Source organism: Annulohypoxylon truncatum (genome assembly GCF_022578515.1).
Source record: "Annulohypoxylon truncatum strain CBS 140777 unplaced genomic scaffold F4807scaffold_43, whole genome shotgun sequence".
NCBI classification, from domain to species: domain Eukaryota; kingdom Fungi; phylum Ascomycota; class Sordariomycetes; order Xylariales; family Hypoxylaceae; genus Annulohypoxylon; species Annulohypoxylon truncatum.
The window spans coordinates 246567-266038 of NW_025953829.1; the positions used below are offsets into that span (position 1 = coordinate 246567).

Consider the following 19472-nt stretch of genomic DNA (forward strand, 5'->3'; position numbering starts at 1 on the left):
AGCTTACTACGCAATTTTCAAGAACCGACTGCTCCGGCAACGATAATACAACGGTAATACAACGACTTAGTTTAATAAGATTTACGACGCGACGAAATACCACAATCGATAGTTATTGAAGTCATGCGACCGATGCTGATATCTCGATGAGCTTGCCTTCCTCGGACAGAGATGGGCTGTCAACATGGACGATGATCATCTAGATCTATCTCCAAATGGAGAAAACGGAGAAAACGGTGACGCGGCCTCGAGCGATGAGGAGACAATCAAGGGAGAACAGGGACATGAAGAGGTAGCTGATGTTGAGGGAGAGGATGACCAAGAGAGCATCATATCCACCCAACCTACCGGCAATGGAGCTATCGCAAATCGGTATCATCAACTGCTGAAGGATCGCGATGATGCGTCGGAAGCGGGATCAGCTGAGGGTATACCCCGAAGAGTTGGGAGTCCAATAGACTCTCTACTCTCCGTGCCGGATGACTCACCTTCTCTTCAGGTACGCGATACTATAGTATCGTCAGGAAAGACTTGAACTAACCCCTTTTCTAGGGTTCTATGATATCTTCCCCTGGAAGTAGTAGGGTCCCATCTCTAGCCTCGCGCCCTGGGCTAAATAGTCCGACACCTTCGTTTAGGCCCTTCGACCGACGATTCCAATCGCGTATATCCTCCCCATCATCCGTGCTCTCTCCACGACCAGGCTCGCCTGCATTTCTCTCCGGGCATAGTAGACAGGCGTCATTGAGCAGTCAATTTTTCTTAGAAGTGGGCGACGCGGAAACTCCTACGCCTCCGTGGGAGGTTGTGCGATGGACGAAACTCAAGAAATTGAACGGACAGGCTTTCTCTGAATCCGGAAAGCGGAGCTTGGGTTCCCCTACGTGTATAGCCGTGTCTGCCTCGATCGTGTTGGGAACCTCCAAAGGCATAATCTTAATGTTTGATTATAACCAAAATTTGAAAATGATTATCGGCCCAGGCACTAAAGGTCGGTCGCCATTTATGAACTTTCTATATCATAGTGTTGACAAATCACAGCTGTCGAATCCGGGCCGATTACCGCCATTGCTATATCCGCTGACTATACGACGATAGCTGGCGGTCATGCAAGCGGAAACATATTCACGTGGGATACTAGCAGGGCCTCTCGACCATTCCTACATATACCGCCCCTTGATGACTCTCAAGTGCAACACCGGACAACGGATGGCCATATGCCGCACGTATCTATAACACATTTAGGCTTCCTAGGCACTAGGCATACTGCCCTAGTCTCCGCCGACGATCGCGGCATGGCGTTTTCTCACCTGGCGACTCGGGGTACTGGCGCCCTTGGACGAACGGTCAAGACTTTCAGGATTTTGGGTCGATATCCCGATGCGCCACCTCCTGCATCGGGTAAACCCCTTAAGCCTAGTACCGTACTGGGCTTTTCTTCACTGCCACTTGGGAATGTGGAGCGAGCGACAGATACGATGGGACTTACTGCTATGCTCACCCCTTATCTACTTGTCATAGTCTCTACCACACCCATTGCGCAAACTCAGCACAAATCAGCCAGACCAAAAGATGTAGCACCACACAGTGCCATGACCGGTTGTTTGGCGTGGTTTCCAGCTGTCAAACTAAAAGTACCAGATCCCAACACGGGTAGTACGATGTCTAAGGTGAAGCTGGTATACTGCTGGTCTAACGTACTCACTGTATTGGACGTAGATGAAATACCATCGGACGATAAGGACAAACCGCCGCTATTGAAGTTCAAAGCACGTTCTAGGTGGAAGTGCGAGGAAGCAATTGTAGCGGTCCAATGGCTCAGCCGTTCTGTCTTGACCGTTCTGACCATTACCCAGAGGCTCATTGTCCTTGAAGATCGGTCGATGAGGATGACGGAAGCTTTTGATCTTATCCACAAATACATATATCACGCTGATCTCTTCTCCAGTCAACTGCACAATCTAGTTGAGCAGCTTGATGAAGATGATACCTCCATGCATGGCGTTGTTGCCGATGCCTTCTACATGAGTTTCAAAGCATATAAGGGACGTATCTTCCTGTTGGGATTTAATGACGTATCAATTGGGGCCTTGTCCAACTGGGCGGATCGACTGATAGCTTTGATGGAGAATGGCGACTATATCGGAGCAATTCAACTAGCGACCTCGTACTACACAGGCGATGCTAACAAGTTGACGGTGGGCCTCCCCGAAGATGCTACTTTAAGGCATCGAATGGTTCGTGACAAGGTAATGGAGATAATGAGAGCGTCTCTTAAATATGTATTTGGACAGCGGAAAAAGAACAAATCCTCGGTAGATGATCAACAGCTGCGACATCTTACGGAAACCTGCTTTATTGCTTGCCAAAGCGTCGGGGACCTCGACTTCCTCTTTGACGAGATGTACGAATGGTACGAAGATGGCGATGCCGAAGGCATATTTCTAGAGGTTCTGGAGCCATATATCCTTGAAAAAACGATATCGACTGTGCCACCAACTGCGGTTAAAGCGATGGTCACTCACTTTGTTAGCAGGGGTTGGGAAAGCCGGCTAGAAGAGGTGATTTGTCACATGGAAACGACCACGCTCGATATCGATCAGATTACTTCGCTTTGTAAGAAGCATGGCCTCTACGATGCTCTTATTTACGTCTGGAACCAAGCGTTATTTGATTATATAACACCCCTCATCGATCTACTTACTCTTTTGATACCCCTAATGCAGAATACCCCGGAGAATTTCATGGAGCATGAGCACCATGGGGTTAACGCTGTTAAGATGTTCCCTTACCTTTCTTATACCTTAACTGGGAGGGTATATCCTACGGGTGAGAGGATGCAAGATGGAGTAGCTTCACAGGCCAAAGCCGAGCTATACTGGTTTCTCTTTTCCGGGAAGAGTATAGTCTGGCCTAAAGGCAACAACACGATATTTCGCACCCAACCGACGCAGACGGAAGAGCCATCATTTCCATATCTAAGGATGATACTACAGTATGATGCCCCGAGCTTCCTAAGCGCGCTAAACGAAGCGTTCGAAGATCCGTTCCTGAATGATTCCCAGGAGAAACAGCTGAACGGCGGAACCGGAAAAGACTTACCAGAAGAGCAAATATTCGGCTTGACGGTTGATCGTCAATATGTCGTGTCAATCCTGCTCGAGATTATGAATCCGAACGATTTTGACCCTGCAGATACCATATATCTGGACATGTTTATTGCCCGAAATCTACCCAAGTTCCCTCAATATCTTCTCATCCCCGGTTCTACTCTAGATAAGGTCTTAATTGGGTTATGCCGCTATCCCGGAATAGATCTGGCGGAGGATGCCCAGCTAAGCGCAGAATATCTACTCTCCGTGTACCAACCACCAGACATATCACCAATGATCCCTCTGTTTAAGAAAGCTTGTTTCTATCGTATTCTAAAACGGATATATAGGAATGATAAGCAATATGCGAAGTTGTTGCAGACCTACTTCGAAGACCCAGAAGATCAGACAGAAGTCTTCGAATGCATTGCGGAATGCTTGCAGCCTCATCCTAGCCTCCCTAAGAGATATGTTCATGAGGTACAAGATGTTATCAAACAACATTCACGGGAACTTGTTGAACTCGATCCAATCCGAGCTGCTCAAACTTTAGCTGCATATGCGCCTAATTTACACAGATTCGTCTTAGACTCACTTGAAAAAGGCTCGGAATTACAATACGATTACCTCAAAGCTCTCCTTGAGCCTGACTATGAAACTTCAGAGCAGACGACTACAGCATTGGATCGGGATTTCATCGAACAATACGTGCAGCTCATGTGTCGATATAACTCTTCCCACGTGTCCGATTATGTTGGTATCGTGCAAGCCACAAACCTTAGGCTTGACAAGTTACTACCCACCATGGAAGACACTGGGGTCATCGATGCTGTGGTTATCCTTATGGCTCGAGAAGGACAAGTGCAAGATGCTATGGGCCGTTTGACGAGACATTTAGAAACATTGGAATCGGCTCTTCAGGGTTTGGTGGCAAATGCCGATGACCATACCGACGGTATTGACGTCAAAGAAGCTGCCGAGGAATTACTCAGGGGGTTACAAAATTATACACATGTCGGTATATGGCTGTGCCAAGGCCAGATGAAGACGTCCAAGAAACTTAACGCAATTGGTCGACGAAGCTCGCCGTCGCCTAGCGATCTTTTACCCGATGAAGTGTTGTGGCTTGACTTAATAGATACCACCGTCCAGATTACGAGGCGTCTGTCATCTGTTGTTTCCCCCTCTCAACCAATCAAAGTCTCGAGCACAGCTTCACCAACGCCAGTTCTTGATAGCGACAAACTGGTGGCACTCTTGCGCTCACTTGTACAACACACATTCACGGCACTTATGACCGCAACGTCCACTGAAAGCGCGGGCCTATCTACCAACCGTCTTGTTGCAAAATCTGGAGGCAGCCTCACGTTTCTTCGAATTCTTCGAGCCTTTCTCACTCGTGCAGCTGCCAGCTCTCCTAACCTTGCAGACTTACGAGCCGTGTTGACATCAATATTCTCCGCCTATGCATACGAAGAATCAATACTGCGACTTTCCAACAGACTCCTGGAGCAACAGCTATTCGTCAATGTCAAACAAGCTGTGGAGCTCCGACAGCGTGGGTGGCGACCTAGAGGTTCTACTTGTGAAGCTTGCGGGAAGCGGGTTTGGGGCCCAGGGGTAGCTGGTAACGTCTTTGAAGCTTGGGAGGAGAAACAAGCTATCGAAAATAGGAAACGGGAGGAAAGGAAAGCCGTGGTCGCCAACTCGGCTATCGCGCGTGGGAAAGGCAAGGCCGAATCTCCAATAGAGGAGGGCGAGACATATAAGGGAAAAGGAAAGGACAAGAGCACTGATAGCGGTAACGGTCCCAGCTCATCAGAGGAGCAGGTGGCAAACGGCACACAGGACGTCCGGGGCCAAGCTATCGAGACGAACGGAGAAGTTTACGCAAAGAGGAGAGATCAGCCCCTTGGCCCGCTCGTCGTTCTGGCTTGCAGACACATATATCACAAGGATTGCTTGGATGCACTACAGGCGAAGCAGGGAGCGAACGGCGTCCATAGGGAGGTGGATGAGTTTGGCCGCGAAGCGGAGTATAGGTGTCCTATCGACGGCTAGGGTAGGAAAAGGGGAAGGGGTTGGGCTGGATAGCCGTTGTATTTCTGTGTACAGTACGGTAGGGAGGTACTTATACGTCGTCTCTCGATTTTTTAGGGTCGAGCGCTAGAATTAAGACGTTACGGAGACTTGAATGATAGGTTATTTCTGGGGTTGTAAATGATGAAAGTACTCCTTTATGTTTCTCAAGATACCTATAGTTAAGTGACCCGAATTCTTGTAACACGATATCATTCCACCGGAGAACGTAGATATGTAGTTGGAAATATTTATACACCGCGTCACAAATTTATTTATAAGAAATGAAACGTCCCTAGGCCTTAACTATTGAAGCCATCCTATGCAGCCGGGTTCCATCTCATCCCGTCCCTTCCACCTATGGTATCTCTTCTCTTATCTGTACACTCAAACATACGTCCAATTTCGTATCCCGACATCGTAGTAATCATCCCGAATATTAAATTCCACATAACAAGATATCGTACATCGATCCGCCTATCTAACCTAGTAACCCCGCGGTTAGAACCCCGCCTAAGCCGCCGAAGACGACGACGGCGCCGGCGTAACCTTGGAGCACGGCGTGCGAGCCGACACGGAAACCAAACTCGTCGGCGTCGCGACCTCCTTGGCACCCCCCTCCTCGTCCTCCGCCACCGACGCCGACGCCGACGCAGTAACGTACGCGGACCCGGTGATAAGCGAGCTCTGCGGCGTCACGACCGACGCCGCGACGCTCAACGAGTTCGTCACGGGCGCGCTCAGACTCGTAAGAGTTAGGTACTGCGCCGTCGCCGTCGCCGTCGCGTTAACGAATGGCGCGTCGGCGAGGGAAGCAGCGGCGGAGGAAGCAGCAGTGGATACGGGGCACGAGGAACTGGTCTGGGTGAGGGTGTCCGTGACGACGATGACTTGCGTCAGGCTGTTCGGACAGTTGACCACGGCGGCGGCGCAGGACGTCACCGTGTACGTGCTCGTCGTGGTCGCGGTGGAAGTTACGAGCGGCGAGGGGCATGCTAGCGTCGATGTCGCGGATGCAACTGCACCAGGTCCCGTTCCGGTGATAAGCGGCGTGGACGTGGTCTGGCCCGCGGTGATAAAGCACGTGCTCGTCGCGGCGTCGAAGAACGTCGTGCTGACGGTCGGGTCGTAGTCGCCGAGCGTCACGTCGGCGATCTCGACGCCGATGTCGACGAAGGCGCCCGCGTTGATGTTGATCTCCGCGCTCACCGGCAGGATGCAGTCGCTGCCGTTCGCGGGAGGCAGGCTGAATTGCTCACCGAGGATCACCTCGGGGATGTTGATGTACGCGCCTGCGATGGCCTTAGCTTCGAGCAGAGGTACGGAGGGCAGCTCGATCCCGCCTTGGACTGCTACGCGCAGGGCTACGGTTACGGTGGCGGGCGCGTCGACGGAGAGGGGGAGGAGGGTTGCGGAGGCGCCGGTGCTGGGTGGGGGGTTAGATGGGTTTCTTATATATATAAATATATCTATAGGAAAGAGAGGAATGACTTACAACTTGCCGACGTTTCCAACCTTCTCGTCTAGGTTGATGGTAAATGACGATCCGTCGGGGATGGTGACCTCGAAGCCACCTTCCGTCTCGATCTCGGCTGTGATGCCGATGATGAGGTCTACGCCGAAGGAGATGCCAGCTTGGAATCCCGGGCCCTAGGGTTGTCTCTATTAGTAAATTGTATTCTTGACCTCAGACGATGCCCCCTTTCCCGATCCCTTTTGAAACCAGGATTCTTAAAATAAGAGCAGTATAACTCACGGTGATGCCAAGAGGAGACTCGGTCTTGTACAACGGTATAGTGAAATGACCAGTTCCTGTGGTCGTGACGCTGAGGTCCACGAGAGCACCGACTCCCTGGAAACCGACTGTAAGGCTGGCATCGTTGAACGGGTTGAAGTCCTTCAGGTCCTTCAGCAGCTCTTCGAGGTTGTCCGGGAACTCCATGAACGCGTTAAGCTCGCCAAAGGTCTTGCACTCGACACAGGAAAGATCGAGGGAGAGACTCGTGCCTGTGGGCCCTGGCCATGAACTGTTTCTTGCATTAGCATAGGGATACGGCTGTATGGGGGAGATGGGTCTCAGGTATTTACCCAGAGAACAACGTCACGTCATTGGCTTCAAAGCCCAAGTCAAAGGTCTTATTAGCATCACGCCTAACCATCACACCCCTTGTGTGAGGACCGTATCGCGGCAGGAGTTCTACATCGCGTTCGGTGATACCTTGAAACGCCGATACATCAGCGATAGGTTTCGCTATCGCCAACGAGGAGCAGGCCAGAACGAGAGAGAGGAGGTTGTACATGGTGACGGGTTTTCCGTATCCCCTATTAAACGAATGTAAAAGAATGTAAATGAACGAATGTCGACTCGGCTTGAATACCGACCGGAAGATGCCAGAGTCGTGGAGTAAAAGAGTGAAGTAAAAGAGTGAATATGTATAAGGAACGTATATGTCCTCCACGAAGAAACTCTCAACGGCGCACAAGGCTCATGATGTAAGTGCCCAAATAGCCGGGCCATCGTGAGTGTATATACTTCAGACAGCTCCTCCGGTCCCTTCACCTCCCCACTCAGTATTATCTATCGGCGCCATCATCTGATCTAATCTCGTCTCCTTCGAACTAGAATCGGCTTGTGCCGTATGTACGTCCCTAGTCCTGGGCAGTGTGGTAAGGTAGCATTTCTTTCGACGGGGCGATAGCAGGATTCTGGACAGGGGGTTGAGAGCTGCTTGTTCAGATTTCAACCTTGCCAACCCGGCTATGAAACCGAAATAAGCATCCGCCAAGCCGTAAACGGTCGTTGGTGCTTGAAGAACTAATCAATCAACATCGGACCGCTTTGCTCACATTAATTATTAGCCCATCCCGCATTACGCACTATACACGAGGCACGTAGGCGAACATTATCTATTTTCTGTCGTATACGCGTCACTTTGGTCACTTTGGTTTATGGAACAGCAAACATCGTGACGGTTGACGGTACTCCTGGATATGAACAATCAGCGATATTCTCGAATAATATAACTTAACCAAGCGAAATCGGAAGCCCCTTCATATCGCCTACCTTCCCTTGCTTCTTGTTTTTCTTCAATCCGTAAATACCGTTTTCCCATCTCAAAGTGTATCGTCCGAACTTCTGCAGACTCAGCAGCCACTCCTGCATGTCTTACCTAACGTAACAAACGCAGCAAGTAACAGGTAACAAGCCCTGCCGCACCGTTCGAAGGGGAACGGCTCCGTTCAGCTGCAACATCGAATCGGGTAGGTATGTACCTGGGTAACACAATAATATCTCCTCATCCTATCCAGTCTAAGACAAGATCCATCTCGCCCTCCTTCCGTAAACGGAAACCGGGATTTTTATTTAAGCTCAGATCACTCTATGTAACGTAGGCGGCTCCGGTCCAAGACCACCAGGAGAGCATAGCTTTGCATGCATGCATGGGAGGACAAACAGCCCGTCCTCATAGCCTTGCTGGGCAGATCCCTAACGATGTGTTAGGTATGTAACTCTCCCTAATTCTTAAAATCGCAGCCCTCGCGAAAACGATTGATTGGTTGGACGGCCGCCGTTGCGCTACGCCACCTCCCCATCCCCCTTAACAACGGTTCCCAGGTAGCACATAATTCTGCCGACCCCTAGGGGAACAGCCCTGTTTCGCAAGCGGCAGGGGTTCCCGCATAGAAGCCAGCGCCAGCATTTCCACCTTTTTCTCCCGGTCCCCTAATAGCCCCCTGGGTGGATTAAGCAGTTAGGCTGAGGCTGAGAACAGCCATTTTCCCCTTTCCAAAGAACCCTCCACTTCTTCCTTCGTACCCTTAACAAAGCTGACGAGCAAAAACCCTTTGAATACTACATTAAGCAGCCCTCGTCATCAATGTCATGCGCAACCCGCATACATAAGATATAAAAATACACCATTCCTGCATCCTACACCGACCGCCGGGTCCCTATCCCCACAGGCACGAGCGACCGCATCGGGGATAGAGGTCCTAACTAAGAGGTAGTGGTAGAAGCTTGGCGTTCCCCGACAGGGCCTCTATGTGAGATAAACCAAGATTGATAATACTTAGCCACCTAGCTAGCACGCTCTACGATGCTACTTATAATAGACATGGGCCAAATTCCAATATTGAATATAACCACAATTCCGCACTTAACAACTTTCCAAGCCCGTACGCCGTCACATTCACAACCTAAGAATTGTGCCGACGTGCAACTCTGCCATTCCCTAACCAGCAGTGTTTCCCTAACCTCGACATGATCTCGGAATGGGCTGTATTGCCGTAGATTCGGTCCATTTGCCGATATTCACATGTCACATGTCATCCCCCCAAAGAGCCGTCAAAAGCCCACGTGTATCGACTGACTCGACACCACGACATCGGAGCATATAAAAAAAAACCTCTCTCCAACTAACGCACCATTTCACACGAGTCACTTCATCAACAAAGCCAACAAGAAAAGAGGAGCCAAAAATCCCCGCGCGCACACAAAAAAAAAAGTCAAGGCATAGTCTATTTCCGCCGTTCCTAATTCAATTCCACTGTGCTAAGGGACAAGAGATGATGGTGATGGATGTCTTTTCTATGATAAGAGCCCAGTTATAAACCCGCCCCCTTCCCCCTACCTATTCCCGCCCATTCCCGCTTCCAATAAGAATAAGGCAAAGGGAATTTGTAATGTTGTAAACCGCTACTCCCCCCATCCGACAAACACCCCTCTTAATCGCTTTGTGATACACTGGCAATCTAGGCCTCGTGTTGCCAATTGGGAATAATACATGGCTGTTACATGTAGGTAAGTTAAGTTTTTTTTTCTTTAAACAAAAGAGAAGCGATGCGGTAAATAGTTGGTGATGTGATGTTTGTGTTCGTTCCGTACACCTTGGTTTTTTTTTTGCTAGCCGCTCCTCTAGCTTAGTCTCGTAGGTACTTGTGATAGGCTTAGTCGGCGAGCGAATTTAGCTCTCGTTTTTCTTCGCCTCTTCGACCTTCTTCTCTTCCTGTTGTGAGTCCTTGGCCTGGAGCTGGTCGGCCTCGGCGTCGACAGCCTCGCCCACCACCTCCTTTTCGAGGCCCTGCTCCGCGGCGGCTAAAGCAGCCCGGTCATCCTTCTCATCAATGTCGTCCACATCCTTAGGTGTGGCGAGACCGGTGTCCTGGTTCTCCTGGTTCTGCTCGTTCTCTTCCTCGATCAGATCCTGCTGTTCCTTCAGAACCTCGAGTCGCTGCTTGTTGGTCGCCGCACCCTCGGCGTTGTGCACCTCAAGTTCGATCTCGTGGTAGAGCTCTTCAGGAATAGACGACAGCACACCGGTCAAAGCCTCGATCTGGCTGTGGAACCCGCCCTCAGTCTTTTGGCCGTACATGTAAGCGTTGCTTAGCACGAGCAGCGTTGAAGGAACGCCATGCTTCAACCGTAGGTCCAACCAGGATTGGAGGTCCTCCCGTAGCCTAGCAGGAGATACTGTGTGCGTCTTGATACCTCGGCTAGCACATGCTGTCTGCAGCTCAGAGACGTTAAGGCTGTCAACGCCCTCGAAGCTAATCGCCTTGTCATCCCTCTTGATTTGTCGCATTCTGTGACGGATCTGATACCGGAGCATGATATCCGTGCCGAACGTGTTCAGATTCATATAACGGCACATAGACACCAACTGTGGTCTCGACAAATTGTCGAGAGTCAAGTCATCCCTAAAAGCCTTGCAGACTTTGATGACGTCGTCCGTGCTTGGCTGCTCTCCAGTAGCGCGCAATTTTCGGAAGAACGTAGCGAACTCCTCCTTCTGTGTCGTACTAGGCGACAGAGGCAGCCCGGTCTCTTTCATAGTGTCGCGAAGGAAGGAACTGACCTCCTTACGGGTTGCTCGCAATGTCGCGGCTTTCTTGTCTTTGGATTGTTGAGCTTCGTACGTGCTTGGAAGCATGTTAGGGAATAGCTTTAGGGCGATAGGCAGAAGGGCCTCAGCAAAAGGAACGATGACGAAGACCGAGAATGGCACCAGACGGCCAAGGTCCTGAACTGTCCGCTGAAGTTGTCGGTTCTCTCGTCGGGTGAGTTCGTAGCCGGCGGCCATTTTCAGCGCCAGTTTGCTGCTGATCTTCACTTCAGTGGCCAGAAGCTTCGTGCCATCCCAGTAATGCTGGAGTTCATGCTTGATCTTTTGTCCCAGAGTCAGCTTTTTCTCCTGCTTCTCCTCTTGTTTTTCAACCTCCGCATTCTTCTTCGCTGCCAACTCGGTCAAGGTCTTAGCCTCAGTAGCAGAAGGTTGTGTCGTCTTTGCTGCGCCGACGTCCTTGACGGGCTCTGTCTTCGCGTCGGAGGCTTTCTTCGTCGACGTCTCTGTTTTTGGGAGCGGTTTCTTAGCTAGCTCTGCGTTGAATCCAGGAGGTGGGCCATTATGCGGGCCAACTGAATGCCGTTCGGTTGATATGCTTCGAATGGGGATTAGAAGGGCTCGCGCCATAAGATCTGAGGGTAATTGACGGTTTTGGCGTCCGAGATAAGCTGATGGAAGAGAAAGGCCGGGCCGAGCCGCCGTCCTCCCGGCAAAAGGGTTTATGATCACTGCCCTCTGGGCAGCTTTAGAGGATGCGCTCATTTCGAACTGGGGATAACGATAGACTCTAGATACCTATGTAGGTATAAGGTGGAAGGAAGGGCGATCCGGTGGAAAGGGAATGGTGGTATTTGTTTGTGTACGCGTAGACGTGAGTAAGCGTTAAGAAGGATCGGAATGAAGTTGAACGGTTGAAAGGGCTGCTTTTCATTTCCATGAGCAGGTTAATTAGGTACCGTAGCCCGATAAGTCCGTCGGGCATGTGAATCACGTGCTGATAGTAAGGATCTGGCCCGTTCTTTTTCTTCTTTTCTCCTTCTTTTACTCAACAGATCTCCGTCCATTGCCCCGGCTCGGACATGATTAGATAATTAGAGACCCACCCGATCCACCAATGACATCAGAACACGCCCAGTTGGAACCACCTGGCTTTCGGCATTACCTTACATAATACAATTAATTTACTATACGAATCAGACATCTACGCTACCAGCGCTACCTACCAGATAGTACACTTTTAACACAAAATAGAATAATTATTATGCCAATGATGAAACGAATATATAATCTATTGCACCGGCCGGGTATCTAGAAATACATGTATTTCGTAAGTGAGGATGATCAACTCGCCAGACTCCGAATGCTCGCTTTGCCAAATGCTATGCTTGCCCTTGCCCCTTTTTTCCTAAACCATAATAGATTTAATCAAAAAAGAAATAACAATCTCCGAGAAAATATGTAACAGTTAGAAGGACTAAAGAAAAGAAGAGAAACCGATGATCATCTCTTCTGCTGTGTTTTTGACTTTGACCTTGACTCGGGTTTTGGTTCCGGTCGTGGTCTCGTAATATTCGGACCCGTCCCAATGCCCGTCAGCGTCCGCACAGCCCAATGTAACCAGCTCTCCGTCTCAAGCTGCATCTTCAGCTCGTCAGCTCTCCGCTCCACGTCGTTCACTTGTATCTCGAACTGCGCTACACCGTCTTCAACATCCTGGACACGGGAGACGAGAGCATTAATCTCATACTCCAGCTTAGCCGCCTGCACTCCCACCTCCCCAAGTGCTTCTGTGATGCGTGCTCGCTGCTCCGCCACCGCCTCCTGCGAGTTGTCCTTAGCACGCCGGTATGCATCGGTTCGCTTCTCGTAGATTTCCTGCAACTCATCTTGCTGCTGCGCATAATGGTCATCGATGTCCTCAACCTCCCTAATCTTCGCATCGACCCAAGGCTCAACACTCTGTTTAACATCAAGAATATCCACATATAGACTCCTAGCGAGTTCTGTGAGGTATGCGTGTTTCTCCGATGCTGTCATATTATCCACTTCTTCGTCCAATTCAAGGTCGGCTATTTCCTCCCACCGTAGAACGGCTTCTTCAGCATCCCCAAAGGATAGTCTCCGAGCCCATCGGGCTTCATTCGGGGCGCGGCGGTCTGGAGGCCGTGAGACACCGATGCTATGCCGTCTGTACAGCCTAGACAAACCGTCGCTGAACTTTTGTTCCGCCTCCATTAATGGCCCTTGCAAGTCACCCTCAGCGACAACAGAGCCGGCTACCGAGGATTCGACAGCCGCAGTAACTCCATTCCGTATATCCATAGCATGCAATACTCGCTTAACGTCGCCGTTCATCGGTTTCTGGGCCTCGCCATTCACATGAAGGCTTGATCGGGGTTCTTTAGGTAATGTATCCTCAGTTCCTAGGAGGGCCACTGATGCTGGTGCGGATTCAACTTCCCTTTCTTTCTTGACGCCATTCAGATACTCCTCCGGTTTATTCTTCCAGGTAAACGCTCTACCGACTTGGCCTGGACCTGGACTTGCACTTGCTAATATCCCTGCCGAAGAGTCCGTCAATATGGAGGATCGTGGCCCGGAGATGGTGGTTTCCGAGGACTCGTCTTTTGACGGCCGGCTATTGTGGCTTCGTAAGCCACCGCCACTATAGACGGCATCCTTTATCCGTCCAAGACCCGAACGGGCATCCCGAGCGACACTCTTGAACCCACGCCGAAGTGCGTCCTTCTCCCCAGGGCTGTCTACTATACTAACCGCAGAACCAGACGCAGGGGTAGTGGAATAAACACCTGGAATTTCGTCTCGGCGACGAGCTTCTTCATCCTCCAGAGGCGCCGAATGTACCCTTTTCGCCTGGCCAGAAAGATCATCTTTGCCAAATAGGATATTGCTCATGTCAGGTATCGGTCTTTCGTGGTTATCCGGATTCGAACGCTTAGGCTTGCCGTGCCATAACCATTTCGCACGTTCTCCAGAGGCTAGGCTGATAAACCTGTCAAGGTCTAGGCCCTCAATGTCCCCGATACCTCCTTTATCTCGACCGCCGACCATACCAAGAACGATCTCGCCTCGCTTCCCTCCTATTTCGGTCATTGTCGACTTAACTGCCTTCTGCACACCCCAGCCCTCGCCTGCGGCCGCTTTTGCCGTCGCCGAGTGAAGCTTATGCATAGTTTGTCGATCCAGTCGGCGACTTCTCTCCAGCTTCTGATATTTCTGAAAATGAGAAATACCTTTCTCCATCGAGTCTATGTCGAAGACGTCCTTTGGGACGGGAGCTCCAAAGTAGCTTAGTCTGTTACGCGCACCCACCAATAATCCAAGCAGCGCAGCGACGGTTGTGGGCCCCAGGATACCATCAGCCGGCTCTATATTGTAGTATTCCGCTCCAAATTCGGTCCACCAATTCCCGATAGCAGTTTCGGTAATATCGCATAGTAATCCGTCGATATAAACTTGGTCTAGCTTTCCAAATAACAATAATGCCACTTGACACATCTTGACTAGTTCGACTACAGCATCAGGGAATGGTATTTTGTCAGTGGTCTTATACAACTGATAGAACTTGGTCTTAGCTGCTCCGGTAGGTTCGGATAAGGTCATGCCAGACCGACCGGAACAGCCCAATCTTTTAAGGTCTTCGTTGACGATAAATTCCTTTCGATGTGTCTTTATGTCTCCGTCGGGAACAGATATAACGGTCAAAGCAGAAGGAAAACTGCTTAGGTTCGTGACCATCAACTCTCCTAGGTTCGTATCCTTGGGCCGCGCATGGTATTGTTGGATGGCCTTGAAGTAGAGGCGCAACCTTGACGACCAAGCCTTCTCGTCGGCCGGGACACTCAACACCCCGACCACAACCGAATGCTTTTCATCTCCGGTATATGTAACGATGACAAGCGTTGGTGACTGACGGGAACAAGCCCATTGCTCGACAAGGTATAGCTCGTAACCCTTGAGTTCCTGCCTTCGCTCGACGACAGTAACGCAGGGGTCTTCTTCTAAGTATCTATGAGAGGCGACATTAGCAACGCTACAACTATTCAGCTATCACACATAACTGCCGTGACATACCTAAAAGCTACAGGGTCTGGAATAATAACACGGCGACGAGATGCTGAGGGCAAAGGGGTGGGAGCAGGAGTGGTTTGGCGAGAGTCGAGAGAAGATAATGAGCTGTCCAGTTGGCCTGGGGCCAAATTCCTTTGCGACGATGCTCTCATCAATGCGGATTCGTCGTCTCGGTGAACCCTAGGTTCACTCGAGGATACAAGCGGTCGCGCCGACATGGCTGCACTACTGTCCCTCGATTCCGTGGTGTTTTTATATGCATTATGTGATGGACCGCAAGACCGAGGACATAGTGATCGGTCGTCGGTAGTCTGGCAAAGTTCCGGAAGACTATCGTATGGTAAGGTATGAATATAGAAGTTGGAAAGTTGGCATGTGACGGTGATCTCGGATGTTACCTTGGAAAAGTAGGTAGCTGAATTGGCTGGAATAGCTGGATTAGATTGGCGGATAGCTATATGTACAGTACCTAAACTCACGGCAAGGGAGGCAGCTGGACCCCTGAAACAGCCGGCCGCATTCTAACTAACGTAGTCCCAGGGGAATGCTAAAATGTTGCCCCATTGTGGGGTTTATGCGTCATTGTTGAATGGACGGAGCAGGCAAGACCCATCTATCGGGAAAAAAAGACAGTCAATTTCCGAGCTAAATGATAGATCCACACCTGCAACTTCAAGCAATATTCACACAAGTGTAAAACTGTATCTTTAGCATAATTCCAAGTTCGGGTAATCACCTTATCCTTATCGGTATCGCAACGCCATGGCCCTGGGGAATGCAGCTCGCCATTCTTAGCAACTTCGAACCTTCAACTTCAAACTTACGATATTATCCCGATAACGACATCCTTAACTTTGGCGGCTGTAAATTCAACTATTCGACACTCATAATCAACAGATCGACGACAAACACATATTCTGCCCTACGATTGATACCTTACCCGACAGTCAAACAAGGTACCCGGATACCTAAGTCAACGTTGAAAGCAGCTTTGACTAAACTATTAACGCCACCCTTAATATCGAGTATTCAGACAACAGATGGCCGTCCTGCAACTGCAGAAGGACTTGGATAAGCTGAGCAAATCAGCTAAGCTAGCCGACGCCGTCGAAGATGTAGACAAGATTATAGATCTTTTAACCGCCGCGAGGGAGAGGGTAGCAGCAGGTAAAGCTCCCTTTATCTCCCTTCACTCGACTCTTGGTTAATGCTAATTATTTCGTCTCTTAGCGAACGATCCTCATACAACATGTCTAACCCTCACGAAGCTGCAGAACCCGATAAAGGAGGAGTTGGATGGGTTAAATCGTGACTTGAATCAAGTGTACAAGGCATGGAACGAATTCAACAAGTCTCTCAAAACGGCGTTTTCTAAGGACACTCTGCCGACCGAGCACGATCCTATGGAGCCCCATTCAGCTCTTATAAATCGAGCTATAGCTATGCACCTTCTACGCGAGGGGCAGTTTGATGTGGCTTCGACCTTCATAAACGAAATACAACCATCTTCCGAGACCCCGTCAGATTTTCAATCACGAACCCAGACGCCTGCCTCTATATCTACATTACATCCAGCGTCATCTCAATCTCAACAACCCACAGATATCGCTATAACAGACGCCGATATCCCCTCTGACCTAACAACTTTCCACTCCCGGGCGTTACAATTGTCCTTCGCCGACATGTATTCGATCCTTTCCGCCCTCAAAGCCCATGACCTGATACCGGCCATTTGCTGGGCAAGAGAAAACCACGTAGAGCTCGAAAATCGAGGATCAAATCTAGAGTTTGAACTCTGCAAATTACAATTTATATGGTTATTTAAGGGTCCCGCCGTCAATGGATTGCCCGATTCCCCGGAGAATGGTGTGCTAGGCGCATTGAAATATGCTAGGTCAACATTCAATCGTTTCCAGCAGCGCCATTTACATGAAATCCAGCAACTCGCTTGCGCATTAGTCTACTCGCCAAACCTAGCCGATTCTCCCTACGGGCCTGTGTTCGATATCTCAGCGGCCTTCGAGGATGTCGCAGCATCGTTCACGCGCGAGTTCTGCTCCCTATTAGGATTATCGGCCGAGTCACCTCTGTACGTAGCCGCCACAGCCGGAGCTCTCGCCCTGCCCGTACTGGCCAAATACACGTCCCTAGCGAAAGCGAAGGGCACCGAATGGACGACGACGGACGAGCTCGCCTTCGAGACGCCGCTTCCCAAGAGCATGATGTACCACTCCATCTTCGTCTGCCCGGTCAGCAGGGGCCAGACAACGGAATCGAACCCGCCGGTGATCCTGCCGTGCGGCCACGTGCTAGCAAGGGAGAGCTTGCAGAAGCTGGCTAAGGGCAGTCGGTACAAGTGTCCCTACTGTCCCAGCGAGGGCATCGTCAAGGACGCCAAGGAGATCATATTGTAGGACAGACGGCAGTGTCCGACCCCCGACGTGTATTTTAAACTGCGGTGCGGGTACCTCAGGCGTAACATGAGACTCGGGTTGGATTGCGATTCCGGCGTATGGCGACGAGTGGGACGAGTTTGTCAACAGCGGTGGGGCTATGGAGTTTAGTGACTGGCAGGTTCAAAGGCGTTTTTATTTTTTAGTGCTGAGACGCTCCTTTTTTGCTGTAGATATACATTATCGATGCGTGAGAGGTAAATACAATTTTATGACGCTGTTATTCATATAATATGCTCGAAACTCTGCCTCACTTGACCTGTTTTGTTGAAAATGCTTTACTGTAACGCGGTGGCACGAAAGAGTGTTAGGAACCTCTGGACTTAGGTCAGCGGTCAATAATCTCAATTACGTGGTGCTACGTTGGTATTCGGCGTGTTCGACATTCCCTGTCCTCTCCTTGATTGTATATTCCTGGTGTCACGCGAATTGTTCAAGTGCCCTATGATTGATTCAAAGGGGGAGGTTACTCAGCGCTAACTAAGGGATACAAGTCATGTCCTGGTCACGACATCCCGTTTCCCAACCCTTACTACCTCCAGATCTGACCTGTTTTCTTTTCACTACGAACTTCCTCTAGCGCTAGATTTTGATAGTAACAGTGTCTGGATTGACCATGAGTCCTAATACGAGGCCGTTCTGTAGGGAAAAAAGGCTAGGACTGAGTGTTTTTAATGTTATTACATGTTTACTCAGGTAATTCTAACTGGGAGATTTCTATAGAGATGTAGTATCACTACACAAGGGGAACGGCTGGAATTATATCTTTTTAATCCCATAAATAGGAAAGGAGAGACAAGGCGTACGTATGTATATGATACGAACATCGTCTTTAACATAGCCTACGTCTCTAGGCATAGGACGTCATAATATTTACTATCGACACATGTAAGTAGTCGACGAGTATAAATCCGATAAGTCCTATCCTTACTTTACATCCTCGTCAACATGTTTTATTCCCCCAAGAAACATTAGCCAATCCTCAGGTCTTTCCCGCTCAAAGTTTTTAGGATCCCGCGGATCAGTTATCAATATATCGCCGTCTTCAGGATCGAGGAGATTCAAAGATGGTTCTACGATGAAAATAACCAGATGGGCTAATCAAAAGAGCTCGAGCTCCATCGGCAAATCCCCTTTATATAACCCAAGGCATCTTACTAAGGACATTGCTCCTAGGATTATAACTATGAAACCGTGGGAAGCTCGCCTAATTATCGAGCTTGGAAGACCTTGATATCACACCAGTTACTAATAATATTTCAGGTACTCATAGAAACAAATCCCAAAAGAATAGAACGATCTAAAGCATCTACTAGAATCCCGTATATACCACTCAAAGTATCCTAGCAAACGTAACACCGAACTACCTACTTTTCACCTCACGAACTCACCCACCGTAAACTCAAGCCGTCCCTCACCCCCCACCACCGTAAGTCGGCCGAGACAGCCGTACGTTACCTAGAAAACCGCCCTCCGTCCGCCGTAGGCCCCGGCATGTTCTATTCGTAATAGGTAGTTGTTGGCGTCTTCCTCGGGAGACCCACCGTGACGCGGACGTTTGCGCGGAACTTCGGCATAAAAAAACCTTGACTTCGCACGCTAGCTCCAAGATTCTAGTAGCCAGACCCTTGGGGGGAGGGGGTGTGCTATAATCCGGTTATCCGTTGCCGAGATGCAAGATGAGCTGGATACGATCCTGGAAAAAAAGGGGTCCTCTCCCTGATAAGGTACGTATTGCTTTTTAGGATAGGTTTGTGTAGATCAAAGGGACAATTGTTGAAGCTCGTTTAACCACAAGGCGAAATATACCCCTCATCTCTAGATATCACTTTGTCGGACGTATATAGAGGGTATAGAGAGGGTTTGAACATAGTCAATCTGAAGCTAACCCCTTACTTGATATCTCCGAGCTT

At 49.7% G+C, this 19472-nt stretch overlaps 5 protein-coding genes across 5 annotated transcripts; 2 read left to right on the forward strand and 3 right to left on the reverse strand.

Annotated features, from left to right (window-relative positions):
• Nucleotides 1-77: 77 nt before the first annotated feature.
• Nucleotides 78-5419, forward strand: F4807DRAFT_285252 (Golgi CORVET complex core vacuolar protein 8-domain-containing protein). The gene is made up of 3 exons (XM_047994738.1): nt 78-499; nt 553-991; nt 1042-5419. Exons 1-3 carry the CDS (start codon nt 185-187, stop codon nt 5151-5153), a joined length of 4866 nt encoding a protein of 1621 aa, XP_047849965.1. The 5' UTR covers nt 78-184; the 3' UTR covers nt 5154-5419.
• Nucleotides 5420-5684: 265 nt separating this feature from the next.
• On the reverse strand, nt 5685-7471 carry F4807DRAFT_464732 (uncharacterized protein; the record flags this gene model as incomplete). The annotated part of the gene is made up of 4 exons (XM_048002178.1): nt 5685-6597; nt 6667-6821; nt 6928-7198; nt 7260-7471. 4 exons carry the CDS (start codon nt 7469-7471, stop codon nt 5685-5687), a joined length of 1551 nt encoding a protein of 516 aa, XP_047849966.1.
• Nucleotides 7472-9785: 2314 nt separating this feature from the next.
• F4807DRAFT_285241 (LETM1-domain-containing protein) lies at nt 9786-11932 on the reverse strand. Its single transcript, XM_047994737.1, has one exon. It carries the CDS (start codon nt 11774-11776, stop codon nt 10136-10138), a length of 1641 nt encoding a protein of 546 aa, XP_047849967.1. The 5' UTR covers nt 11777-11932; the 3' UTR covers nt 9786-10135.
• A 317-nt stretch (nt 11933-12249) lies between these two features.
• Nucleotides 12250-15762, reverse strand: F4807DRAFT_443315 (uncharacterized protein). Its single transcript, XM_047999545.1, has 2 exons — nt 15110-15762; nt 12250-15044 (listed from the first exon to the last, which is right to left on the reverse strand). Exons 1-2 carry the CDS (start codon nt 15322-15324, stop codon nt 12515-12517), a joined length of 2745 nt encoding a protein of 914 aa, XP_047849968.1. The 5' UTR covers nt 15325-15762; the 3' UTR covers nt 12250-12514.
• Nucleotides 15763-15912: 150 nt separating this feature from the next.
• Nucleotides 15913-17821, forward strand: F4807DRAFT_443316 (CTLH/CRA C-terminal to lish motif domain-containing protein). The gene is made up of 2 exons (XM_047999546.1): nt 15913-16273; nt 16337-17821. The coding sequence occupies exons 1-2, from the start codon at nt 16147-16149 to the stop codon at nt 17518-17520; spliced, it is 1311 nt and encodes a 436-aa protein (XP_047849969.1). The 5' UTR covers nt 15913-16146; the 3' UTR covers nt 17521-17821.
• The last annotated feature ends 1651 nt before the right edge of the window (nt 17822-19472 follow it).

Coding starts and splice junctions, on each gene's coding strand:
- F4807DRAFT_443315 (XM_047999545.1), bottom strand. CDS start 15,324: ATGTCGGCGCGACCGCTTGTATCCTCGAGTGAACCTAGGGTTCACCGA. Junction 15,045..15,109: donor CCAGACCCTGTAGCTTTTAG/GTATGTCACGGC, acceptor CGCCTCTCATAG/ATACTTAGAAGAAGACCCCT.
- F4807DRAFT_285241 (XM_047994737.1), bottom strand. CDS start 11,776: ATGAGCGCATCCTCTAAAGCTGCCCAGAGGGCAGTGATCATAAACCCT.
- F4807DRAFT_285252 (XM_047994738.1), top strand. CDS start 185: ATGGACGATGATCATCTAGATCTATCTCCAAATGGAGAAAACGGAGAA. Junction 500..552: donor ATGACTCACCTTCTCTTCAG/GTACGCGATACT, acceptor CCCCTTTTCTAG/GGTTCTATGATATCTTCCCC. Junction 992..1,041: donor TATCGGCCCAGGCACTAAAG/GTCGGTCGCCAT, acceptor GACAAATCACAG/CTGTCGAATCCGGGCCGATT.
- F4807DRAFT_443316 (XM_047999546.1), top strand. CDS start 16,147: ATGGCCGTCCTGCAACTGCAGAAGGACTTGGATAAGCTGAGCAAATCA. Junction 16,274..16,336: donor GAGGGAGAGGGTAGCAGCAG/GTAAAGCTCCCT, acceptor TTCGTCTCTTAG/CGAACGATCCTCATACAACA.